The sequence below is a fragment of the Daucus carota genome, chromosome 8, assembly GCF_001625215.2.
Source record: "Daucus carota subsp. sativus chromosome 8, DH1 v3.0, whole genome shotgun sequence".
Taxonomy (NCBI): Eukaryota; Viridiplantae; Streptophyta; class Magnoliopsida; order Apiales; family Apiaceae; genus Daucus; species Daucus carota.
In genome coordinates this window covers 20,076,720-20,102,838 of record NC_030388.2, presented here as the reverse complement: position 1 = coordinate 20,102,838, position 26,119 = coordinate 20,076,720, and the positions used below count along the sequence as shown (strand labels likewise).

General features: G+C 35.1%; 1 protein-coding gene and 3 pseudogenes across 1 annotated transcript; 2 read left to right on the top strand and 2 right to left on the bottom strand.

Moving 5' to 3' along the window:
• Positions 1 to 2,283: 2,283 nt before the first annotated feature.
• LOC108199746 (cycloartenol Synthase) lies at positions 2,284 to 9,538 on the bottom strand. Its single transcript, XM_017367698.2, has 18 exons — positions 8,996 to 9,538; positions 8,533 to 8,718; positions 8,284 to 8,373; positions 7,940 to 8,134; positions 7,763 to 7,847; positions 7,108 to 7,274; positions 6,837 to 7,025; positions 6,413 to 6,526; positions 5,930 to 6,052; positions 5,694 to 5,816; positions 5,277 to 5,375; positions 4,904 to 4,960; positions 3,975 to 4,021; positions 3,732 to 3,875; positions 3,461 to 3,638; positions 3,042 to 3,122; positions 2,876 to 2,959; positions 2,284 to 2,766 (listed from the first exon to the last, which is right to left on the bottom strand). Exons 1-18 carry the CDS (start codon positions 9,191 to 9,193, stop codon positions 2,650 to 2,652), a joined length of 2,277 nt encoding a protein of 758 aa, XP_017223187.1. The 5' UTR covers positions 9,194 to 9,538; the 3' UTR covers positions 2,284 to 2,649.
• A 1,000-nt stretch (positions 9,539 to 10,538) lies between these two features.
• Positions 10,539 to 17,624, bottom strand: LOC108199745 (cycloartenol Synthase-like; annotated as a pseudogene).
• An 805-nt stretch (positions 17,625 to 18,429) lies between these two features.
• Positions 18,430 to 19,618, top strand: LOC108198302 (5-OH-xanthotoxin synthase-like; annotated as a pseudogene).
• A 3,482-nt stretch (positions 19,619 to 23,100) lies between these two features.
• LOC135148507 (feruloyl CoA ortho-hydroxylase F6H1-1-like) lies at positions 23,101 to 24,119 on the top strand (annotated as a pseudogene).
• Positions 24,120 to 26,119: the final 2,000 nt, after the last annotated feature.

Genomic DNA, 26,119 nt, shown 5'->3' with positions numbered 1-26,119 from the left:
ATTGAATTTTAAAAAAAAAAATAGAATTTGTATTCGGGACAACACTGCTTAATTGACTACCTTCTTGGACCGCTTTGACTATTATAAACTCACACCTTCTAAATATGGAAATTTTTGAAAAAAAAATTTTATTGCTAAATTTGATAAATATTAACATCCGTACGGTTGGATCGTCAGGATCGAATTTTAAAAAAATAGAATTTGTATTCGGGACAACATTGCTTAATTGACTACCTTCTTGGACCGCTTTGACTATTATAAACTCACACCTTCTAAATATGGAATTTTTTGAAAAAAATTTCTTATTGCTAAATTTGATAGATATTAACATCCGTACGGTTGGATCGTCGAAAATGAATTAAAAAAATAGAATTCACTTTCGAGACAACACTAGTTAATTGGACTACCTTCTTGGACCGCTTTTACTATTATAAACTCACACCTTCTAAATATCAAAATTTTTGAAAAAAATTTCATATTACTAAATTTGATAGATATTAACATCCGTACGGTTGGATCGTCGAAAACAAATTTAAAAAAAATAAAATTCGTGTTCGGGACAACGTAGGTTAATTGGACTACCCACTTTGACCACAGATAACTATTATATTTTAGTTATGCAACACACAACATAAATGTAAGGTTGGTGGAGTGGTGTGTAACATGTTTTGATACATGAGAGGTCAGGGATTCAATTCCCTTGGCCTTCAAAGATTTTTATATCAAAATGGGTCAGTAGGACCCACTGCCACGTAGGCAAAATGGGTCCGGAGGTGGCCCCCACAGCCACGTCAGCCTCTAGGGCCCACTGCCACGTCACCTGAATGGGTCCAGACCAGGGGCCCACTGCCACGTCACCAAACTGGGTCCAGCAGTGGGGACCACTGCCACGTCAGCACGTGGGACCCACTACCACGTCACCAAAGTGGGTCCCGCAGTGGGGCCCACTGCCACGTCAGCACGTGGGACCCACTGCCACGTCACCAAAGTGGGTCCAGGAGTGGGGCCCACTGCCACGTCACCAAAGTGGGTCCAGCAGTGGGGACCACTGCCACGTCAGCACGTGGGACCCACTGCCACGTCACCAAAGTAGGTCCAGCAGTGGGGACCACTGCCACGTCAGAACGTGGGACCCACTGCCACGTCACCAAAGTGGGTCCAGCAGTGGGGAGCACTGCCACGTCAGCACGTGGGACCCACTGCCACGTCACCAAAGTGGGTCCAGCAGTGGGCCCACTGCCACGTCAGCAAAAATGGGTCCAACAGTGGGCTCCACTGCCACGTCAGCAAAAATGAGTCTAGCAATGTCTACTGCTATAATGCAACACTACAAACTCCTATAATGCTTCTGTTGCGATAGAAAACCAAGGGTCTATTGCAATACTTTCCATGCAACACTAGGAATACGCGTTGCATATGAGCACTTATGGCGTAGTGTTAAATAGTCTTAACTACACATTCGTTGATAGATCACAATATTATTAATTAATCAATTTAACTCTATGAGCTTACTGAAATGTACTAATTTTGTTACAATACCCTATCATCCGTGGATCAGTTACCATAAAATACAAGAGAATTATATAAGTGTTTTTACTTATCATCCAGATTTACATAATTTTAACATAATATTTGATATAACAGCTCTTAATTATAATTTATAGAGTAGCTTCGTAATATATAAACATAGTTATAAGTTATATAATTTGTATCAACATTCACGAGTATCTTGTAACCTAGCAGCTCTCAAGAATGTTGAAATTTGTTGAGAGAATTTTGTGATAATTTTTATACAATAAAAGCTGTTTGATCTCTCATATTGTTTTCATAATTTAAGTATATTCGGAAATCTTATATCAACGTATTCAACTCTCTTGTGAAGAAGTATTACTTGGAAAAATATTTCTCGTAGATATACACGTTTACAAAATGAATTAAATAATTAAATTAATTATTAGTATCTTACATACTTGCGAATTTCGCGAACGTTACAAGTAAAAGTATAGAAGTAATAAAAAATAACCTTCCTCCTCTCAATATGATAACTAGCTTATGATCCGTGCCAAACACAAGATTATATAAATTTTTTAAATTTATTATTTTTTAGAAGTGCAATCTATTTAATGAACTTATTTAAACTATTATTGTTTAGATATAATTTTTTTTATATGTTTTAACATTTGATCCTATTTTAAGTTTAAATTCTTTCAAAAAAAATATTCTCAAATGTATACAATTAGAATGTTAAAATGCGTGCCAACTCACATCTTCAAATGTATACAATTGTGTGGACAAGGAGTAATAGTCTCTCATTTAAGAAATATGAGCTCAATGGATCATTCCTTGCAGGTAGCTATGTACCACCACATTAGTTCAAATCACTAAATACAAAGTAATCTTTAATCAAAAAAAAAATACAAAGTAATCTCTCCGTCCCAGCAGGTTGTCTACGTACTTTCTATGAGGTATAGTTTCATAATGTTTATTATTATTTTTTTTAATAAAATTTTAAACGTCAAAACCTGCCTGAGTACACATTTATTAAATTCCAGCTAACTTAATACTAATTCAACATTCGATTACCAGTGAGACGCATAACCAAATAACATAATCATCGTATGCAGGGGGAGAAAACATCACTACTACAAGTCATGGACGGCCTCCAAGAACTCGACATTTGTATTCTCCGAGAGCCCATATCGGAAAAATGTTTCTGTATGCGGCATTAGTGACCCAACAATTCCTAGTGAAGCCACCCATGACCCCCTGAATTATTTCACAGAAAAAGTATCAAAAGTCTGATCTGATTCAGGTAAATGTAAGGAAGATGTGTTTATCATTCTGTAATATATAGAGGCAGGGAGAGGGAACAGGCCTGTTGTGGAAAATCTCCATTGTCCATTTGAGAATTAATCAAGAGTTTTGCTGCATGGTGCAATGGTGTAGCATCCCTCTCGGCCTGTAAAAACAAAAACACCATACTTAGTAAATTAAACATTTAAACTATCCAGCCAAACTGGTACGGCCAGCCTGACATTTACCTGTCCAGCATCAATGAGAGCAAGCATAGCCCATCCTGTATTCACAACGTGAGACTTATCGCCCTCAAGATTTGTATATACCTGCAAGAGAACGTGGGTGTTTCGCAGGGTGAGAAGATGGCTTCTTTAGAAAATAAGTAACTTCTTTTAAGCTAACCCAAACGGCCACCACGAACATCTTTAATATTATGCACTTTCACCTCTTTCATTCTTCCCTCTCACCACCACATCTTCACAAATCGGCTAATTTATAATATTTAAAACAATTTATCTCTCAAATTTAAAAACTTTTCCTATATGCAAGATTACATGTCAAGTATTAGAACAGTTAAGAATTAAATAAGATTAACAAATAACAGCAGTGCCAACCTGACATTGTTTAGATATGAAAATATATGTGAAACTTAATAATAGTTCACCTTGTCCTGAGAAGAAAGATAACTTTCTCCCCAGCCACCAGAAGCAACTTGCTTGGACAACAAGAAAGCACAAGCCTTGCGAATAGCAGAGCAAGTCGCAAAGCTCCTTCCTGCCGCTACTAAACCTTTTATGCCAAACCATGTGCCATAGGTAAAGCAAACTCCCCAAGAACCATACCTAGTAATGTTAATATTGAGGAAATTAGAGCTGGTCTACTGGTGAGATTGTCGGGTGCAAAAGTAGAGAAAGTATTATAAAGTGGGGGAAAACCATGAGCCATCCGGTGCTTGTAATTTTTCAATAAACAAAGCAGCTTTTTCAATACAAATATTTATTTCTTCCCGACGATGTCCTGGATGGAATTTCTTAAAAGTTGACAAAGCTTGAATTACTGATGATGTACATTCAACCCAACTGCATCGCCAATACACTTTCCAATCAAAAAAATGATAAAAACACTGAGTTTTTTTATGTAACTACTGTTATAAATATTTATATAGTTCAGGGTCTTACGGGTAGTCGAGGGAATTGTCAATGAATATCTCAGAAGGGTTAAGTATCTGCATAGTGACAAATACAACCTTGTAAGAGTGCATATGAGCAAAAACATCTCTCAAGTAGAATAAACGGCAGGCGTAATAAACTTAAGCAAGCTACACATTAACTGCTCAAAGATGTCCAAAAGAATGCCACCATATAAAACTTACGAATGACTCAAGATTATATGGGAAATAAAATCTACGACCCCATAATTATATGTTTATGTTGTTGAATAATATTAGATCTAGTTGGGGCATTTCCTCTGAAAACTTAAGGTTGTTACGAGATGATTTGGTAACAGAACATGGTATCAAAGCTATGGAGGGGTCTCGGATACCAGAGCTCGGTTTGGGTAGGGTCCTCGGGTTTAATTCCTCCCACCCCTGTTTGTTTAATTTATATGAACTTAGCCTGAAATCCTTTGAAAAATAAATGTTTTCAATTGTACAAAATCAAGTTAAATGTAAGCCAAAGAAAAGATAGAAATATCTTTGCACCATATGGTATCATATGCAGCAACTGCAGAACAATGAGAGGGGGAAAAAAGCTCTGGTATGGTCTATAGAAATGTGTTATGCTTATACGGTCACTTACAAATTTTAAAGGTTTGACAACTGATCACTGAACTTTTATTCTAATATTATACTGGAGGAAATATACAGTCTTGCACATTATGTCATTCTAGTATGTTGCCATTAAATTCAACTATCCAACATAAATACATGTTAAGTTCAGCTATCCAACATGAATACATGTTAAGTTCAGCTATCCAACATGAATACAAGTTGGTTTTGGTGTATTTTTTTCCTGTTTTTAACCCAGAATGATGTTTTAAGTTCCCTAACCGTGGTAAAATAAACAGTTTGGAGAGCATAATAACCACGGAAATAATAATGATATACCTCTATCCAACTATAGGATCTGGTGAGTTCATATGTTCCATAGCCACCACCACTATTCTGCATTAAAATAATACAATGCAAGTCAGACGCGTAACTCTCAGTGGACATTGTCAAAATACCATCCATGATAACAGATATGATGGTTAGCTGAGTTTGTTTCCTTCAATGGCTTACCAGATTATACCAATTTATTTTCGCTGCATGGATTAGTATATGCACCAAACATATGTGCCTCCTGATTTGCTTATAAACAAATAAGGAGGATGGAATAATTATTTGTCATGGGACTTTTTAATGTAAAAACAACCTCATTTAGCCTTTATTTTGTGGATAAGCAAGAATATTCTTCAAAATCAGATTAAACTCTAATCACCTGTAGAGAAAGAAGAAGATTAACAGCATCATACAGCCGGTTGACATCTATTGGTTCTCCGACAAGCTCTGGTGACAATTTTGACAGTAGAAGCGTAGCCTGAGAGAAAATATATTAAAGCTTGTCTAGCGAACTGCAGAGCTGTCAGTCAAATGTTAATAATTTGGTTACAATATTAATAATTAAGTTGGGTTGTACACACAATTTTAACCAGGTAAACATATGTAAACAGAGAAGGAGAAAGATAAAATCCAATGCCCTGAGGATATTTTTAGGAAATTAGATAAGGATTGTTAATGAAGCTATACAGAGTAGTTTTGTTCAATGCGTAGTTTCTTAACTATGCTTACATAATTTCATAAAGATATCTTGGTTTCTTTTTTCATGTTTGTACATATACTATTTTAAGGTGACCACCTCGACTCCTTCTGCAGTGCAATCTGTAACTGGCCATCCCTGATCCGCAGTGGAGAAAGTCCAACCACCCTTCGAAATATGGCGATACCAGAGGTCAAGGTCACCTGGGCAATCATCGACCACCTTGAAGACAATAACATACAGGTCAAAGGTATAAAAATGTGAAATAACTCGCAAGTCAATAAAACAAATACGTTTCACAATGAAAATGATGAAAGATTAAGTGCTAACTTTACCTGTGAGTTTTTTATGAACATGTGTGCTTTTCTGAGAGTCGGACCATATTCTTGAGTAAGTTCAGTTGATATAAATGCTTGAACCGCAAAAGCTGTATCCCATAATTGACTTCCGTTATAACACTGCAAAAAACCAGCACAGATGGCTAAAAGTCTTTCTACAAAAATTATGAATCTACCAACACCATCAGTTATGTGCATCTGAGACTGTATAGCATACACTTTTCACCAAAGATTCAAAAAAGGGAATTAAAATCATGCTCTCATTTTTTATTTTGAACCAGCTTGATGGGTCAGAAGTTGTCCGTCGGAAATGTCACTTTTATTGTAGTGTTTATTTCTCAATGATCTCTGTTAAATAATATTAGTAGATAAATTTAAATGTTCCATTCATGAGGTGTCTTGACACTCTAGATTGATCCTTGTTTAAAGTCAGTGAAAGTCAGCCTTCAATATATATATTGCAAAGGCTTAGGTCCGAACCTTCATCTTCATGCCATCCTCAGCAACCCATAGATAATCATAGACTCGTGCAATATGCAACTTATAAGCCTCAGAATTTGGATCTTCCACCCAACAGCATAGCATATTTAACACCTGCGTATCCAAACATTGTCTCAGAGGAAATTTTAGTGCTATGTTGTTTGAAGCACTACAAGAAAAACGCAATCAGACAACATTCATCAGACAACAGTCAGGCTGAAATATGTTGTAAATATTTTTTTTCTAAATTGTAGCTTTAAGAAATTAAAATTCATAAATAAAAAAATGAACCGTTTTAATTATTTAAAATCATAAAAACAGACAACGATTTTAGATTTTAGATTCATGTTACAAACTTCTCACAATTCTATCAAATGCAGGAGTACACAATTAGAAGTAACATAGTCATGGAATATAAACTGACCTTATTTATGGGTGCTATGCATATATACCGAGTATTCTCATCCTCATAATGTATGTGTTCCATAACAGTACGAAGCGATTTCTCTCTTAACTTGGTCCCTGGCCAATGCATTAAAAGAGGTTCCACGACCTTATCGAGTGTTCCCCAAAGTATATTCTGTAGGCGAGGGCGTGGATAAAACAGATCTTCCTGCAGATACATACATGGCATGGTTATTTAAGTAACTTACTGTGGCAATTTGGCAACACTAGTTCATGTAGAATTTACAGACCTTTGCACATAAGTTGCGTGCTTGATTCCAATCTATTTCATGATAAGGGACATTAAATATCTCCTCTCTCAGAGCTAGCACTGTTGATGAGATTGGGCCGACAAACCTCCTGCCATATAAGTATGACATCGGCAGATGAATCAACCGACTGTGACACCACATTTTTCCTGGAGAAGTGGGGGAAGAAGGAGGTTTCTTTAGTTAGTCAGAAAATTACAGTATTCATCAAGCTTATAACAATCACAAAACAACTTAAGCGGAGGAGCTTCTAAAATATTCATATTACAAAAATATCACCAACTAATTACTGAGAAATTTGGCTCAGAACATACTTAGTATGGAGTTTAGAGTGCAATTAATCAAGGATGGATGAAGTAACAACAAGCAAGGATATGGGACTAGAGGGAAGAACATTGTTATAATGTTCAAATCTAGTGGACGTAGACATGAAAACAATATAGCCGCTTCCGGCCCGTATATTTTTTGAAAATAAGAGCTAGCTGGAAACTGCCAAAACACTTGACGCTATGGTGATAAGAGGTTCTGGGTTCTATCAAAATTTTCAGTTAATTCTATTTTTCCTTGAGAAAAGTAGTGAAACAGATAATATTTTTGCTAATAAACCAAATATGAAGTTTGCAATATTTATTTTTACCGGGGTGAGTTGGTAGAATATAAGGTAACATCCATATCTCCGGTTGCACAGGATTATTTCCTGACCATTCAAAGACACCGAGAATCTGTCACCATGAGGTAAATATAAGCAAATATAAAAATATGTACTAGAGAATAATAATACAAAAAAAGAGAAAACTCAGCGGTGGCACTCAACTGAAAGCCACATTTTCCCCCATGATGATACTGAAATGGCACCACCATGATCCAAAATCCATTGACGGGCATTTTCCATTGCCCCTTGGCCGTCATTAGCTCCTTCCCCAAGCAGCCTCAAACTGACATAGCTCAGAACAGTAACAATCATAGTACTTGGACCCTCAGCGTGTAAACCCCACCCGCCATCACTGTTCTGAAATCAAATTATCTATGATCCTGTTAATCCTTTTGCAAATTAAGGAGATAAGAAAAATGGGAACCAAAAAAATCATTGAAGAAACAAACACCAAGTTCTAAACATGAATCACACAATAACCTACTTTCATCATGAAGCATACTTGCCTGATGATTGTAAAAAGCCCGACAAATCTCACGTTTATGTTCTTCTGATAGAATTACATTCAGTCGGCCGGTTATTGATAGAGTTATAACCTGATGCATCAGAAAATACTAAATATTGCTGCAAATCATTAAATTCACTGGATAATCCAGTTCTACCAATAACAGTGTCTTTCAACGAAAATCTAAAAGCCGGTATCAGAAGGAAGTTGAAGAACGACAAGAAGAGCTGGCAGTAAACTTTAGACTTACAAGACCTGGCATAAAAAGCTGTGGACCGCAATAATCTCCTGGCCAGTGTCCATCATGAGCCTGGAGAGTTGAATGGAAACTCAATGCTCTCCTTAATGTTGCCGTTACTTTCTCCTCTGATATGTCATCTATATCTTTTACATCGACACGTGGTAAGACTACTCTATCTCGATTCTCATGTGCAAACTGTAAATGTAATGCCACATTTGTGAGAATCAGAGTATTGTAGCCACACCGAGGCCTACAAAAATGCTATGATAATATTATTATGTACATGACTGTAATTTCTAGGAATGCAAACATATGACACAAAAGTTTAAAGAAACAGAACTATCCAAAAACGTTAGTGAACTATAGGAACATATATCAAGTGCATAATGAGACATAAGGAAACATAGTTCAAATTCCTGGAAAAAAAATTTGTGAACAAAGGTCTGGTAAATTATATTAATGATAAATGGACCTGAATGCGCATGAGGAGATCAGAGCTCTGTTTTTGGCTGAAGCGATTTTCCCGAAAAGTTTCTCGAACCTTTTTGATCTCTTCCAGCTCTTCTGGGGATCCAAGGTTGGGATCAAACTCCCAAATTTGGCGGCCTGAGTGATTGTTTAAACTCCGAAGCCACGGACTTCCTGCTTCTGCAACTTTAAGTTTCCACATCTTTGCTGCAACAAGCTTGAGCTTTTTTCTTTTCTTCGATTTCAGTGAGCTTCAGCTCCTCTGTTATTTCCTCTCCAGCTGCTCTGTTTCAGTATCATTTAAGTTCCTCGTTTTCTGGTCAGCCTCTTGCACCTTCTGACAGCCTCCATGACTCATTTAAGACACCTCCAGCTTATCTGCAACTTACTCTACCAAGAAGATGGCTTCACATGCTACCTTAATTCATGGATTACGACACTACTTCTTTTGTTTAAACTAAGGATTATGTCGGTGCAGAGTACTAAGACCATCGATAAAATCCAAGTTGTATTTGCAATCAATACTTCCAATCTTCCATCGTCCGGAACATAATGATTGATCAGAACTTTTTCGGGTACTTTAATGTATTTTGCGCAGGGGTGGCAGTATTCCCCAAACCCGACCCGAAATGATCTAAAATCGGTGTTGCATTTCTAAAAATATCAATTTTCAATTTTATTCAATTTTGACTTAGATCCGAAATTGACCGATTGCTGACATGAACACAAGATGTTACCCGAAATTGCTACCTCTAATCTTGAGAAAACTACATGTAAATATTATTTTTCAAACTATATCCTATATTTAATAAAAAAATATCATTTAAATTATTTCTTTTGAATATATTAAAATATGTGCAAAAAAAAAATTTGACCGAAAAAGTAAAAAATTTTTAACTTGTGCATATTGTTAAATTTTTTTATAACATTTTTGATTGAAAAAAAATAAAAAATTTATCTGAGAGCTAAATAGTTAAGTGATTAATCTAATAAAATATTAAATAATTTTTATTAGTAAAAGAGAAATATATTGGTCTGTTTGCACATGTCATAGACATCTCAAATTTGGACAAATCAAAATCCAATTCTAAAATACGTAGTTCCAAATCCAATCATAGACTAATTCAGATTATGAACTCAAATCACAATCGCATTCATATTCAGTTATATCCAACAAAATTTTATATAATATAAATTTAACTAATAATATCAAAATGGATTTTTTATTTATTTGAATTTTGAATTATTAGAGTAAATTTATAGAGTTGTTTTATACATCAAATTATTTGAATTTAAAAATTCAAATAATGATATTTGATTGGAAGGAGATTTGACTTCTTAATTAAAAGTATTTGAAAAGTATATATGTAAACGAAATTTTACAAGATAACTTAGCTTCTACTTTGCAACACTTTCATTTAAGAGATATCTTTTGTTAGACTCCCTGGTTGAACTTAGATTCCCTTAAAAAATATGGGCTAAATGTATCATTTCTTATCACGGGTGTATACCATAATACCAATGTACCAACACAATTGTTCAGATTTATCGAGTTCCAGCTAAGTTAAAACTTCTCCAACATGAATGGAGCACCAGTGAGACAGATAACCAATAGCATGATCATCGTATGTAGGGTAGGGGAGGAAACATGATTACATAAGGTCAGTGGCGGACTATAAAGTTAAGGAGGTCAATTTTTTTTGTAAAATAAATTAAGAGGGGTCAAAAAAAAATTAGGGGGTCAATTTCAATTTTACACCCTAAAAATATGTATAATATTATAAAAAACAAATTAAGTGTCAATTGCGCCCTTCCCTCTTCTAAGATCCGCCTCTGCATAAAGTGGATACAAGTCATTTGAGGCCTCCAAGAACTCGACATTTGTATTCTCCAAGAGCCCATATCGGGAAAATGTTTCTGTATGCCGCAATAGAGAGTACAATTCCAAGTGAAGACACCCATGACTTCCTGAATTATTTCACAGAAAAAGTATCAAGAGGTGAATCCGGTCAGGTAAATTTAAGGAAGATGTGTTTATCATTCTGTATTCGAGGCAGAGAGAGGGAACAGGCCTGTTGTGGAAAATCTCCATTGTCCATTTGAGAATTAATCAAGAGTTTTGCTGCATGGTGCAATGGTGTCGCATCCCTCTCGGCCTGTAAAAAGAAAAACACCATACATTGTGAATGCATTTGAGGTTCCAGTCCTCGTAGGAGTATAAAACATTTAAACTACTCTGTTGCACAAACTGGTACAGCCAGCCTGACATATACCTGACCAGCGTCGATCAGAGCCAGCATAGCCCATCCTGTATTCACAATGTGAGACTTTTCGCCCTCAAGATTGGTATATACCTGCAAGAGAACGTGGTTGGTTCGCAGGGTGAGAAGATGGCTTCTTTAGACTAAAAAGCTGTTTCTACTTCTGCCCTTGTGTTTGTGTAATTAAGTTCGATCAACTCTGAAATGATCAGATAGAATCTAGAAGTGGAAATGTCTAGCTTTTTTATCTTATAACTCAATTCCTTTACTTATAATTAAGTTCATCCAAACATTTTAATAACTTATAATTATAAGTACACATCTACTTATTACTTATAATCCCTTTCTTCAATTTAAGCACTAATTTTGTGTTTGGTTGGGGTGAATGAAAATGGAGGGAATGGAATGAGATTTGAACTATAATTCAGTTGAATGTATAATAATTTCATTCCTTCCACCATTCCAATCCTATCATCCTTAACTAAAGCTCAAACTCTCCATTTTGTGAAGTAATGCTCCATTCCTTATCATATCTATTTTCTACCCAAATCCTATCATATAAAATTTGCACTCACTTATTCTTTTCAAAGTCCTCCCTCCTACACTTTATTATTTTCTTTTATTACTCATTCCATTCCATTCATCCCAACCAAACACAACATAAGTAACTTCTTTCAAGCTAGCCCAAACGGCCCCAACAACTTCTTCAATATCACTTGACAAGTATTAGAACAGTTAGGAATTAAATAAGATAAACAAATAACAGTGCTCAACTTGACAATGTTTAGATAAGAAAATATATGTGAAATTACTTAATAATAATTCACCTTGTTCTGAGAAGAAAGATAGCTTTCTCCCCAGCCACCAGAAGCAACCTGCTTGGACAACAGGAAAGCACAAGCCTTGCGAATAGCAGAGCAAGTCGCAAAGCTCCTTCCTGCCGCTACTAAACCTTTTATGCCAAACCATGTGCCATAGGTAAAGCAAATTCCCCAAGAACCATACCTAGTAATGTTAATATTGAGGAAATTAGAGCTGGTCTAATGGCGAGATTGTTGGGTGCAAAAGAAGAGAAAATTATAAAGAGGGGGAAAACCATGAGCCATCCTGTGCTTGTAATTTTTCAATGAACAAAGCAGCTTTTTGAATACAAATATCTATTTCATCCCCACGATGCCCTGGATGTAATTTCTTAAAAGTTGACAAAGCTTGAATAACTGCTGATGTACATTCAACATAACTGCATCGCAAATACACTTTCCAATCACTGAGTTTTTTATGTAACTACTGTATTAAATAATTGTATAGTTCTGAGTTTTACGGGTAGTCGATGGAATGGTCGCCGAATATCTCAGAAGGGTTAAGTATCTGCCAAATGACATATACAACCATGTAAGAGTGCATATGAACAAAAACATCATCTCAAGTAGAAAAAACTGCACGAGTAATGAACTTAAGCGAGCCGTTCAAAGATGTCCAAAAGCATGCCACCATATAAAACTTATGAATGACTCAAGATTATATCAGAAATAATATAAGATCTACTTGGGGCATTTCCACTGAAAACTTAAGGTTGTAATTAGCCAGATGAGTTTGTTACAGAACATGGTATCAAAGCTTTAGACAGGGGGCGGATACCAGAGCTCGGTTTAGGTAGCGGTCTCGGGTTTGATTCCTCCCACTCCTGTTTGTTTAATTTATAAGAACTTAGCCTGAAATCCTTTGAAAATTAATTAATCCAATTGTGCAAAATCAAGTTAAATGTAACCAAAGAAAAGCTAGAAATATCTTTGCACCATATTCACATAGGAAAAACTTAGAGGGCAAAAACAAAAAAGCCTGGGTATCGTATGTAGCAAGTGAGGAACAATTAGAGGGAAAAAAAGCTCTGGTATGTTATATAGCAATGTGTTATGTTATATACAGTCGTGCACATTATGTGATTCAACTATTCAACATGAATACATGTCTAAAACTTGGGTTTGGTTTTTTTTCTTCCTTTTTTTAACCAGAATAAAGTTTCAAGTTCTCTAACCGAGCAAAAATGAACAGTTTGGATTGCATAGAAACCATGAAAAAAATAATGATATACCTCCATCCAACTATAGGATCTGGTGAGTTCATATGTTCCATAGCCACCACCACTGTTCTGCATTAAAATAATACAATGCAAGTCATGAGAAGCGTAACTCTCAGTGCACATTGTCGAAATAGCATCGATGATAACAGATATGATGGTTAGCTGAGTTTGTTTCCTTCAATGGCTTACCAGATTATACCAATTTATTTTCGCTGCATGGATTAGTATATGCACCAAACAGATTTGCCTCCTGATTTGCTTATGAACAAATAAGGAGGATGCAATACTTATTCATGATGTGACTTTTAATGTAAAAAACAACCTCATGTAGCCTTTATTTTGTTAATAAGCAAGAATATTCTTCAAAATCAGATTAAACTCTAATTATCTGTAGAGAAAGAAGAAGATTAACAGCATCATACAGCCGCCTGGCATCTATTGGTTCTCCGACAAGCTCTGGTGACAATTTTGATAGAAGAAAGCCTGAGAGAAAATATGTTAAAGCTTGTCTATCGAACTACACTATACAATTTAAAGGTGACCACCTTGATTCCTTCCGCAGTGCAATCTGTAACTGGCCATCCTTGATCTCCGGTGGAGAAAGTCCAACCACCCTTCGAAATATGGCGATACCAGAGGTCAAGGTCACCAGAGCAGTCATCAACCACCTTAAAGACAATAAATTATCATACAGGTCAAAGGTATTAAAATGTGAAATAACTCGCAAGTCAACAGCACAAAAACGTATTAGAATGAAAATGGCCGAAGATTAAGTGCTAACTTTACCTGTGAGTTTTTTATGAACATATGTGCTTTTCTGAGAGTTGGACCATATTCTTGAGTAAGTTTAGTTGATATAAATGCTTGAAGCCTTGAACCGCAAAAACTGTATCCCATAATTGACTTCCATCATAACCCTGCAAAAACCAGCACAGATGCCTAAAAACCTTTTCTACAAAAATTATAAATCTACCAACACCGTCAGTCATGTGCACTTTGAGACGGTATATCATACACTTTTTACAAATTATTCAAAAAAAGGAATAGAAAAGATAAAATCATGCTCTTTTTTTTTTGACGTGGCGTTTTCATTAATTAAGAGTTTGTCATGTGCACAAAAATGGCCCCATAAATTGTCGTAACCAACCAAACTAAGTCGGTTTTCATGCCATAGATTTGAACCTTCATTTTCATGCCATCCTCAGCAACCCATAGATAATCATAGAGTCGTGGGAGATGCAACTTATAAGCCTCAGAATTTGGATCTTCCACCCAACAGCATAGCATATTTAACACCTGGGTATCAAAAAATTGTTTCAGAGGAAATTTTAATAGTAGGTGATTTGAAGCACCAACTATGTATTGTATAGGAAATCTGCTGCAAAGTGATGCTGAGTATAACAGTCACAAATTTAGTCTAGAGATTAATGTTACAAACTTCTCACAATTCCCTCAAATATAGGAATACACAATTACAAGTAACAGTGTCATGGAACATAAACTGACCTTATTTATGGGTCCTATACATATGTACTGAGTATTTTCATCCTCATAATGTATGTGTTCCATAACAGTGCGAAGCGATTTCTCTCTTAACTTGGACCCTGGCCAATGCATTAAAAGAGGTTCCACGACCTTATCCAGGGTTCCCCAAAGTATATCCTGTATGAGAGGGCGTGGATGAAACAGATCTTCCTGCAGATACATATAGGCTAATTCAATCAACTCATGTCTGTTTGTACGTACACTTTAGAATGGAGAGGAATTGATTTCATAGAATGATTTCAGAGAAGATCTTCTCTATTTTGTTGTAAATTGTTTCTGACAGTGTGACATTAAACTAAGAATCCAGTGCGTCTCCTATTTGTTATGCTTAATTGCTGCAGTCATTGGAGGGTTTAACCTTTATAGACTAAAATGGATAAATTGCTGCTCACCATAATACTTCATCTGAAAGAGAAACATGTATCCATGGGCTCAGCAATATTTAGTTTTTCTGGTGGATTTTTATTTCAATTTATGGTAGAAGAAATAAGCAAAACCGGCCTGGTGGCCTTGCGAATGGCAGTATGGAACTGGGCATTCTTAATTAAGTAGCTTACAGTGGCAATGTGGCAACACTAGTTCTTGTACAATTTACCGACCTTTGCACATAAGTTGCGTGCTTGATTCCAATCTATTTCATGATAAGGGACATTAAATATCTCCTCTCTCAGAGCTAGCACTGTTGATGAGATTGGGCCAACAAACCTCCTACCATACAAGTATGACATCGGCAGATTAATCAACCGACAGTGACACCACAGTCTCCCTGTTGAAGTGGGGAAAAAGAGGTTTCTTTAGTTAGTCAGAAAAGTATAGTATTCATAATATTACAAAAAATATCACCATCTAGTGAAAAATTTGGGTCAGAACATATTTAGTATGAAGTTAAGAGTGCAATTAATGAAGGATGCAAGAAGTAACAAGCAGCGAGGATATGAGACTAGAGGGAAGAAGTGATACAGTTCTGCCAGAGAGTTTCCTACATGAGCATTGTAATAATGTTCAAATCTAGCGGACCTAGACATGAAAACAATATAGCTGCTTCCGATCCCTTAACATATTTTTGAAAATAAAAGCTAGCTGGAAACCACCAAAACACGTGACACTATGGTGATAAGAGGTTCTAGGTTATGTCAAAATTTTCAGTTAATTAAACTTCTCCTCGAGAAAAGTAGTAAAAAAGATGATATTTTTGCTAAGAAACCACATATGAAGGTTGAAATATTTATTTTCACCCGGGTGAGTTGGTAGAATATAAGGTAACATCCATATCTCCGGTTGCACAGGATTATTTCCTGACCATTCAAAGACACCCAGAATCTGTCACCATAAGGTAAATATAAGCAAATATAAAAAATGTACTACAGAATAACAAGACAAATGAACAGAAAACTCAGCGGCGGCACTCAACTGAAAGCCATATTTTCCCCCATGATGATACTGAAGTGGCACCACCATGATCCAAAATCCATTGACGGGCTTTTTCCATTGCCCCTTGGCCGTCATTAGCTCCTTCCCCAAGCAGCCTCAAACTGACATAGTTCAGGACCGTAACAACCATAGTATTTGGACCCTCAATGTGTAAACCCCACCCACCATCACTGTTCTGATAAAATCAAAAAATATCTATGATCCAGTAAATCCTTTTCGGAATAAAAGGGATAAGAAAATGTAACCAAAACTATCATTCAAGCAACAAACACCAACAAGTTCTAAAAACCAAACTTGAATCACAAAATAACGTATTTTCATCACGAAGCATACTTGCCTGATGATTGTAAAAATACCGACAAATCTCACGTTTATGTTCTTCCGATAGAATTGCATTCAGTCCTCCGGTTATTGATAGAGTTATCACCTGATGCATCAGAAAATACTAAATATTGCTGCATATCATTAAAATTCACTGCATAATCTAGGACTACCAATAACAGAGTGTCTTTCAAGAAAAATCTAAAAGCTGGTATCAGAAGGAAGTTGAAGAACGACAATTAAGAAGAGCTGGAAGTAAACTTTAGACTTACAAGACCTGGCATAAAAATTAGTGGACCGTAGTGATCTCCTGGCCAGTGTCCATCATTGGCCTGGAGAGTTGAATGGAAACTCAATGCTCTCCTTAATGTTGCGGTTACTTTATCCTCTGATATATCTTCTATATCTTTTACCTCGACACGTGGTAAGATTACTCTGTCTTGATTCTCATTTGCAAACTGTAAATTTAATGCCACATTTGTGAGAATGGGAGTATTATAGCCGCACCGAGGCCTACCATATGCTATGATGATATTATTCTGTACATGACTGTAATAGTATAATGTTAATACACAAATGCGAATGAGATGTTCCAAGAAATAGAACTATCCAAAAACATGGCTGAACTATAGGAACATATATCAAGTGCATAATGAGACATAAGGAAACATAGTTCAAATTCCTGGAAAAAAATTTTGTGAACCAAGGCCTGATAAAACCTGAATGCGCATGAGGAGATCGGAACTGTGTTTTTGACTGAACCGATTTTCCTGAAAAGTTTGTCGAACCTTTTCGATCTCTGCTAGCTCTTCTGGAGATCCAAGGTTGGGATTAAACTCCTAAATTTGGCGGCCTGAGTGATTGTTTAAACTCCGAAGCCAGGGACTTCCTCCTTCTGCAACTTTAAGTTTCCACATCTTTTCTTCTTACGGCTGCTCTGTTTCACTAATATTTAAGTTCCTCGTTTTCGGCTCAGCCTTGCATCTTGCGACAGCCTCCATGATTCATGGTTTCATTTAAGACACTTAGATTTGACTCTTACAACTTATCTACCAAGAAGCTACCTTAATTCATGGATGACAACATGACATTTACGATTTATCTGAAAAATATGAATTCAATATTTTTATATTATTATTTTTAAGTACTCTTCCGCGCACATTAAAATATGTGTAAAAAAATTTATTCAATTCTTTTTATGATAAAGAGAGTAATATCGAATATATATGATCTTCCTTGTTAAGTTGTGTAATATCTATGATAACATGTAAGAAGCGATTTTAAAATATAACATAGTTAGCATCTAATATTTATTTATATAAAGTTGTAGTTAGAGTATGTACTACTTGTTAACTTGTATTTATTGTTGAGTAGTTTATAATATATGATAACATGTGAGAAGTGATTAATTATATGTATAATATAATCAGAATGTGATACATATTTATAAGAAAATTGTATTTAGAGCGTGTACAACAGTGTCGACTAAAACTGGTTACCTAAATCAAAACTGAATAATCAGGTAAATTTTTCGAGTCTGCAATACATTATGCTTCGATTATAGTGACTAAATTTATAAAATGATATATTATTATTATTTAAATTATTATAGACAAAATATATTGTTTTTATTATAAATTTTCAAGGCTTTTGGAGATGCTGTTGGAAGTTATAATTTGTATATTAACACTGATATCAACTTTATATGATGTATATTGACTGGTGTAGTTGTTGATATCAACTTTATTTGGTATATTTTGATTGGTGTAGTTGTTGTCAATGCAGCCGTCAATCTTAATAATGAAAAGATTTGAGGGGTTGGTTAAAGGAATAGGGGTTGCAATGGCGAACTTTTACTTCTCGGACCATATATTTTCCTCTGTTTGGATGGCTGGATTGGTTAACTGGCTCTGCTGCACGGCTGGAAAGAAGTTTCGGTGACATGGATCTGTTCTATCAGGAACTAATCGACGAACATCTCAGCCCGAGTAGGCCTAGTTCAATGGAGGGTGATGTTATTGACATCTTGCTTCAGTTGAAAAGAGATGGCCAGATTTCTTCAATAGATTTCACCTCTAATAACATCAAAGCAGTTATAATGGTAAATCACATCCAAACTCATATTTACTCGTATAATTTGTTAAAGGGTTTGTCTGGTGTGTGCCCATGAGCACATGCTAAGCACTAAATCCTATATGTGTCGACTGATTTTAATTCATCGGTGTGGTGGTTGTATATATAGGGGGTCCATCATTACTAAGAAGTAGGAGTCAATCAAAATCAGTCAAACCTATAAATTTTAGTGTTTATCATGTGTCTGCTGACACCGTAGAAAAACTGTTTGTTAAATTTACTTGTGATGCAGAATCTTTTTTTTGGTGGAACCGACACAACAGCCAACACGATAGTATGGATGATGACAAGCCTGATAAAGAACCCGAAAGCTATGCGCAGAGCACAAGAAGAAGTGAGGAATGTGATGCATGGCAAAGAAATAATATCTGAAGAAGACATACAAAATGCGAAGCTTCCTTATGTAGAAGCAGTTATCAAAGAGGCTTTGAGAATGTACCCTGTTATTGCCATTATTCCAAGGGAATCATTGGACAAGGAGGTCATAAATGGATACGAAATCAAACCTAACACTATCGTTTATGTGAATCTCTTGGCTATTCATAGGGATCCCCAGCTTTGGGAAAATCCGGATGAGTTTTTGCCGGAGAGATTCCTGGACAATGACATTCAGTATAAAGGACAAGATTTCGAATATATCCCGTTTGGAGCAGGTCGCCGAATTTGCCCCGGGATGAATATGGCCATTGTGACCCTGGAGCTTGTTGTTTCAAATCTTCTGTATTGTTTTGACTGGGAGCTGCCTCCAGGAATGAAGAAGGAAGACGTAGATACTGAAGATGGCTATGTGGACGTCCATGGTATAACATTCAATAAGAAATATCCCCTTTGCCTGCTACCGAAAAATTATTGCTAGTAGTGCATAAATTTTAGCTAAACAACCACCATTTCTGTTTTAATTTTTCTTAATTCTCGTTTAGTCTTGCACATGTAATCAAGTATGCCTGGTTGCTTTGAATTGGACAATTCTTAATCTATGTCTAACTCAAATAACATGTCATCACTACAAGAAAATCGGCTATTTTCGACCGGTTAATTTCGACCGGCGGCTATTTTCGACCGTAACTGGTCGAAATTATTTATTTCGACCAAACTCGGTCGAAAATATTTCCGGTCGAAATTAGTTGGTCGAAAATATTGCCGGTCGAATTTAGTTGGTCGAAATATTTTGACAAAAGTTTGAAATTTTCAAATTTCCGCCGAATTTATAATTTCGACCAGATTTGGTCGAAAGTAATTTTGACCGTATTTGGTCGAAAATAAATATTTTCGACCGGGTTTTTAATTTCGACTAGCTTATATTCGACCAACTTTTTCCGGTCGAAAATAGCCGCTTTTCTTGTAGTGCGTGTATTCACATTTGTTTTGAATCATATATAATTATATATATATTTGGACGATATTAACTGAAATAGGATGTCCCGTATTTGTGTTTGTTTGAATCCTAAGTTCGGGAGTCACATAATTTTAAATATGTATATAGTGGGTCGAATTCATATTTGTTTCATTATTCACTACTACAAAAATATATTTTAGCGTCACCCCTTTAGCGTGCGTTAAAGATAGACCGAACGTCTATACATGTTAATTGTGTCGGTTGTCAGCTTAACTGACGCAGAGTATCATTTGTCTAGTACTTTTCGTGTCAATTTAATGTTCGATTTAATGTTTCGACAGAGGTCATAAATGTTTTTATGCGTCGATCGGGATAACATCGACACCTAAAAATATATTTAGCGTCGGTAGAGTAGAACGCCGACGCTATGGTGTTCACATGTTGCGTTGATTAAACCTTTAACAATGCAACAGATAATTTTATGTGTTGGTCATATGAATACCGATGTGTAAACTTATTTTTTTGTCGGTTGTGCAAAATGCCTACATTATAGGTGTTCTATTACTTTTATAATTAAATTTTACAAAATAATTTAGAGAAATTATAATATAATATATAATTATATGTATAATGTATTTTTAGAAAATTAGAAAAATAGAACGGAGCTATGTGAAAGGTGCCTCCTCAATGCCACTCGCTTCTCCTTTATATAGGTATATTGATGATTGATAATTGATGATTTAATTGTAATTCGAGCATGTCGAACAATGTTGAATAAAATTAATTAGCTAAATTTAATCTGTAAGTGATCATTTAAAATTTATTGAACTTTTGGAACATTATGCTCGAATGTGACTGATTATATTATTTGCTATATTTGGAAATAAAAAATTATTTGAAAGAAAATATTCTTATTTCATCGTATTTCATCGGAAACTTGCATCAGCTTGATGTCTCCGTCCTTCCACACCAACTAAGAACACTTTCGTACAAATATGGCCCAATCTTCTATCTCAGGCTTGGTTGTTTACCAGCTCTTGTAGTCTCTTCACACGAAACGGCTAAACAATTCTTGAAAAATCATGACTTAATCTTCTGCAGCAGGCCCGACTTCTTGGGCTCGAAAACACTTTCGTACAATGGCAGTGATGTAGTTTTCGCTCCATACAGTGAGTATTGGAAGGAAATGAGAAAGATTCTTACGGTTCATGTATTTAGTTCGAGCAGAATTCGTTCCTTCCGTTCAATTCGAGAAGAAGAAGTTTCTTAGATGATTGAAGTGATTTCCAAGTAGGCCTTAGAGAATGAAGTCTTGAATTTCAGTGACATGATGATGCCACTTACAAGCACTATGACTTGTAGACTTGCTTTCGGGAAGAAGTTCGATGAGGCTCAAGTGAAAAGATTTGAGGGGTTAGTTAAAGGAATAGGGGTTGCAATGTAAACCTTTGTTGGAATATTGTCATTTTGAGTATCAATTTGAGTGAGGCTCGGCTACGTGTTCGTGGCGGGTTATGCTTGGATTATGCTCTCCTCCGAGAGAGCTTTCCAATACATGTTTATTCACTCAAAATGACTAAGCAATGGATGAGTTGTGATGATCCAAAGTTGCTTCCTTGGATGCAATATGAGTACCTGTGGTATGGTCATTGTGCACTTTGTGTGCTTATGGTATCGAAACTAGCAAATTGCATGCGGTGGTATCCAAAATTGTGCAAAGTGTGTACTGCCGTTATTTTACTACTTAACACCGTTAGTTACTTAGTTTGCTGCAACGCCTCCCTCTCTACACCACCCAGATTAGTGCTTTTATCCTTATGTTTGCTAACTGTGGTATCTCTTAAACATATGTTTGAGATTCTCATGCTCCTGGGCAACAAATTACTCATATAATTGGTGTCATGACTACACTTGTTGTTGGTAGATGAAATATCCATAAAATTAATTTATTAATATATAATTGTTTTAAACATACAATTTATTACCAGTGAAATAAAAAATAATATTCACATAATTTATAATTTAAGATTTAGGTGATAATCAATGAGTCATCTTTATGTTAATTAAATAAAATATTTGGTGTGATCATAATATACGTCCCCGTTAATTCTTAATATTGGAGTATGGGGGTCGGCACGCATTTTAAAGCTATCATAAAACATAAATTGATATATTATATTTTAAAAAAATTCTTATGAATAATGGTTTAACAAAAAACTCGTTAAAATATGTAATAAAATTTTCAACATTTCGACTTTAATTATTTTAACTTATATCATGTGCAAAGGCATGGGTAACTTTTAACATATTACACTTTCCGTTTCTTTTTTCTTTTCCCGTTTAATTTGTCGGGATTGTTCATAACATGAGACAAATTATTAATTTACGTTTTAATCTATAAGACTAAATATAGTTGTGAATGATCTTGTTAGATTCGTGTTCACAAGTACTTTAATACGGTAAAGTTTTTCTATATAATACTAATATAAAATTAAAAATATTAGCGATGAAAAGTGTGTTTTGACAAACGTGATAAAGACAAACATGAAAAGTAAATTTTAATTTAATTTCAGTTTTGTGATAATTTTTAAAATTTATTAGAATAAATTGTGAGAATATTAAAATTTCATACTTATTCAATTCTAATATTAAAATTTAATCTATAATAATAAAATTAATTGGTAACTATTTGTATTTGAGTGTAGTTGAACCTTCATGATTTTTTTATTATAATATTTAATAAAACAACTTTGTCTTGACGGCCAATTATGTTAATCGACTTATTTTAATTATATATAATATAACTGTACTGTATAAATTTATAGATCAAACTAGAAGTTAATTTATAGATTTAGGTGAAAATCAATAAGAATTTTGAGTATTAACTAAATATAATAGTTGATGGGAGGACTTTTTCTTTTGTAATAGTAATAAAATAAAATAAAAATAAACAGATTCCGAGTACATAAATATGCACAATGCAGAGAGTGATTAAAGTATTCATGCGGACACTACTGTGCAAAGCCAACCTAGACACCTCCACTGACGGTGTTAATCAAACCCTAACGGCAGCACATACATTGCACAACTTTGAATACCACAGCATACGATTTGCTAGTTTCGATACTATAGGTACACAAAGTGCACAAAGCTCATACCACAGGTACACATTCTGCACTTTAGTCATATATATATATAGCATTACATGCACTGAAATTTCAAATATTCTAACAATTTTTTTTCTATGTTTCTGTTCTAGGAATGAGGTGATGGAGTTTATGAAAAGTCTGAGATTGTCGTTGAGAAGCTCTTAAAGATCCTAATGCAGAGGCTGAATGTGGACCTCAACTCAGAAGAATCACTCCTAATGGGTTCACAGAGAATCAACCACAACCACTATCCCATTTGTCCCAACCCCGAGCTGACCATTGGAGTAGGCCGCCACTCTGACGTCTCCACATTGACATTTCTCCTCCAAGACAGCGTCGGAGGACTATACATTTAAAAAATGGAGACCGACCATTGGATCTATGTGCCTCCTGTTAATGGATCAATAGTGATAAACGATGGTGATGCTCTTCAAATCTTCAGTAATGGCAAATACAAGAGTGCTGAGCATCGTGTTGCTGCAAAGGGAAGCAATAATAGAATTTCGGTGCCAATCTTTTTTAACCCGAGACCACATGATATTATTGGTCCCCTACCTGAGGTGCTGAAGAACGGAGAAAAACCAATATACAAGAGCGTTTTGTATTCGGATTATGTGAAACATTTCTTCAGAAAATCGCACGATGGGAAGCAAACTCTTGAATTCGCAAAGATATAAATCTTAAACATTTGAGTTTTGCTTATTGCACTACGCCATAAGTGGCCTAATGCAATGACTATTGGAAAGTGTTACAAGCATTTCGTTGCGGTAGGTAAGAAATTTCTATGATATTGTAACACTACTGATTTCTTGTTACAACAGCTATAAAGCTAGTGTTGCGCTGGACTGACGGTGTTGCACAACATGTAACACTAGCACCGCTGTTACAATAGCTAATTTTTCATTTTTAAAATTGATAAAGTGAATATATTTTTATAAACTAGAATTAGAATTATATTTTATATTATTTATAACTATAAAATGTCTTATAAATATTACAAAAGAATTAGTATTATATTTAAATAAAATAAGACATTCAATATATAAAAAATTATAAAAAAAAGTTTATTAAAGAATATTGATTATCTGTTAGGGATTTACAAATTAGATATGTCTATAACTGTTATGCGACATATAGATAGCTCGGATGCCCGTCTTTTAATCTCAATTGTGCTATTAGGATTTGTGAACATGGGTCTAATAATGATTTTATATGATAACACGGGACTAATAATGGTTTTATATGATAAGGTCAAATTGTGATATTATTGCTTTCGTGAATATTGGTAGAATTTGGATCGCTTGAAATATTTTTGATTTCATTTTTCAGCTTTAACACCCGTATTCTTTAAACTACAGGAATACAACAGAATTCAGGAAATATTAACTTATGACAAAATTATTAGTTAAAAGTTTATGACAACTCAAAATAATCCGTCGTAAGGAGTCATTAACGACGAAATTCTCGTCGTAAATTCTTTTCTGCAAATTTGGTGGACGTGGCCTCATATACATACATACGTCGGTTTTTCCGTCACAAAACGGAAGAAATTTACGAGGGAATAATTTCTTCGTTTCTTTTTTTCTGGAAAATTGGTTGGTGGAGCTCGCTTATACATACGACGGTTTTTTAGTCAGAAGTTTAGGACAAATTCTAAGTTGTTGGGTCCCCCTTGTATTAACTTACGACACAAAGTTGAAATCTGACGAAATTTGAACCAGCGATCAATATTAAACCTAAGACCTCAAAAACAACGGAAAGTTTCCGTCATAATTGCCCTCATTTATGACGGATGTTGTGTTGAAAATCCGTCGTCAAAGCTTGTTTTGTTGCAGTGGTTTGTGGTACTTCCGTAGTAGGATTTTTCAAGCTCAGACGTTCATACAGTAATTATTTTTCAGGCAATCCCTGAAAATTGGTGGTTTGTGGTACTTCCGTAATATGGGTCGGTTTACACACGACAATCCCTTTTCAAGCAGTACTGTTGGATTTTTGTTAGTTTTTATACCAAATAAAATCGATTGTTTGTCAGGTTAGTTTTGTAATTTTGTTCCTTAACCACGATTAAATAGACTTAATCGACGAGTCTAAAAGTAATTATTTCAGGTGGTACTATTGGGCCCTTTGCTGGGTAGTTCTTATTAGGGGTGAGCAAAAAATCAATTTTAAACCGAACACAAATCGACACCGGGTAAAATCAAACCGTCAAAAACCGAAACCAAAACCGAAAAAACTAAACCGAACCGTTTTAATTGGTTCGGTTCCGATTTAATTGCAAAACCGAACCGGAAAAAACAGAACCGAACCGATTATTAAAATAAATAATTAAATATAATTTTATATAATTTTTATAATTTATATAATAAAGTATAAACTTATGTAAATTTTTGTAAAAATATATATTCAAATCAATAATAAGCTGCCATACAGATTTTAGCTATCAATCTGCTAGGCTCTGTACTTGAATTTTTGATATGAAAAGTGCAATCCTATATTTCTTGGTGAGCAATTTTTTATTATCTAGTTGCTATAGCTGTTGAGAACTTAACTCAATGCCTTGCTAATTGTCTGCATTCTGATGGTGTGGTCCCCGTCTTCCTGATGCTTGTGGCATTCACATGTTGCGATGGATATGCAGAAAATCATTTTCTACATGCTGTTAGTAGAATCTTTTGTGAGAGACAATTTAGACTCACTGCTGGGAGTTTGAACCTAAAATATACTCCTATTATTTGTGCCGAACTACACTCTTGTATTAATTATTATGTATGAATTGCGTGTATTAATTTATCTTACTTGTATATTTTTTTTTACATTTTATATTTATCGGTTTTGAAACCGAAACCGAGCCGATTATAACTGAACTGAGGAT

Coding starts and splice junctions, on each gene's coding strand:
- LOC108199746 (XM_017367698.2), bottom strand. CDS start 9,193: ATGTGGAAACTTAAAGTTGCAGAAGCAGGAAGTCCGTGGCTTCGGAGT. Junction 7,026..7,107: donor CACGCAACTTATGTGCAAAG/GTCTGTAAATTC, acceptor ATGTATCTGCAG/GAAGATCTGTTTTATCCACG. Junction 5,817..5,929: donor TGTTCATAAAAAACTCACAG/GTAAAGTTAGCA, acceptor ATTGTCTTCAAG/GTGGTCGATGATTGCCCAGG.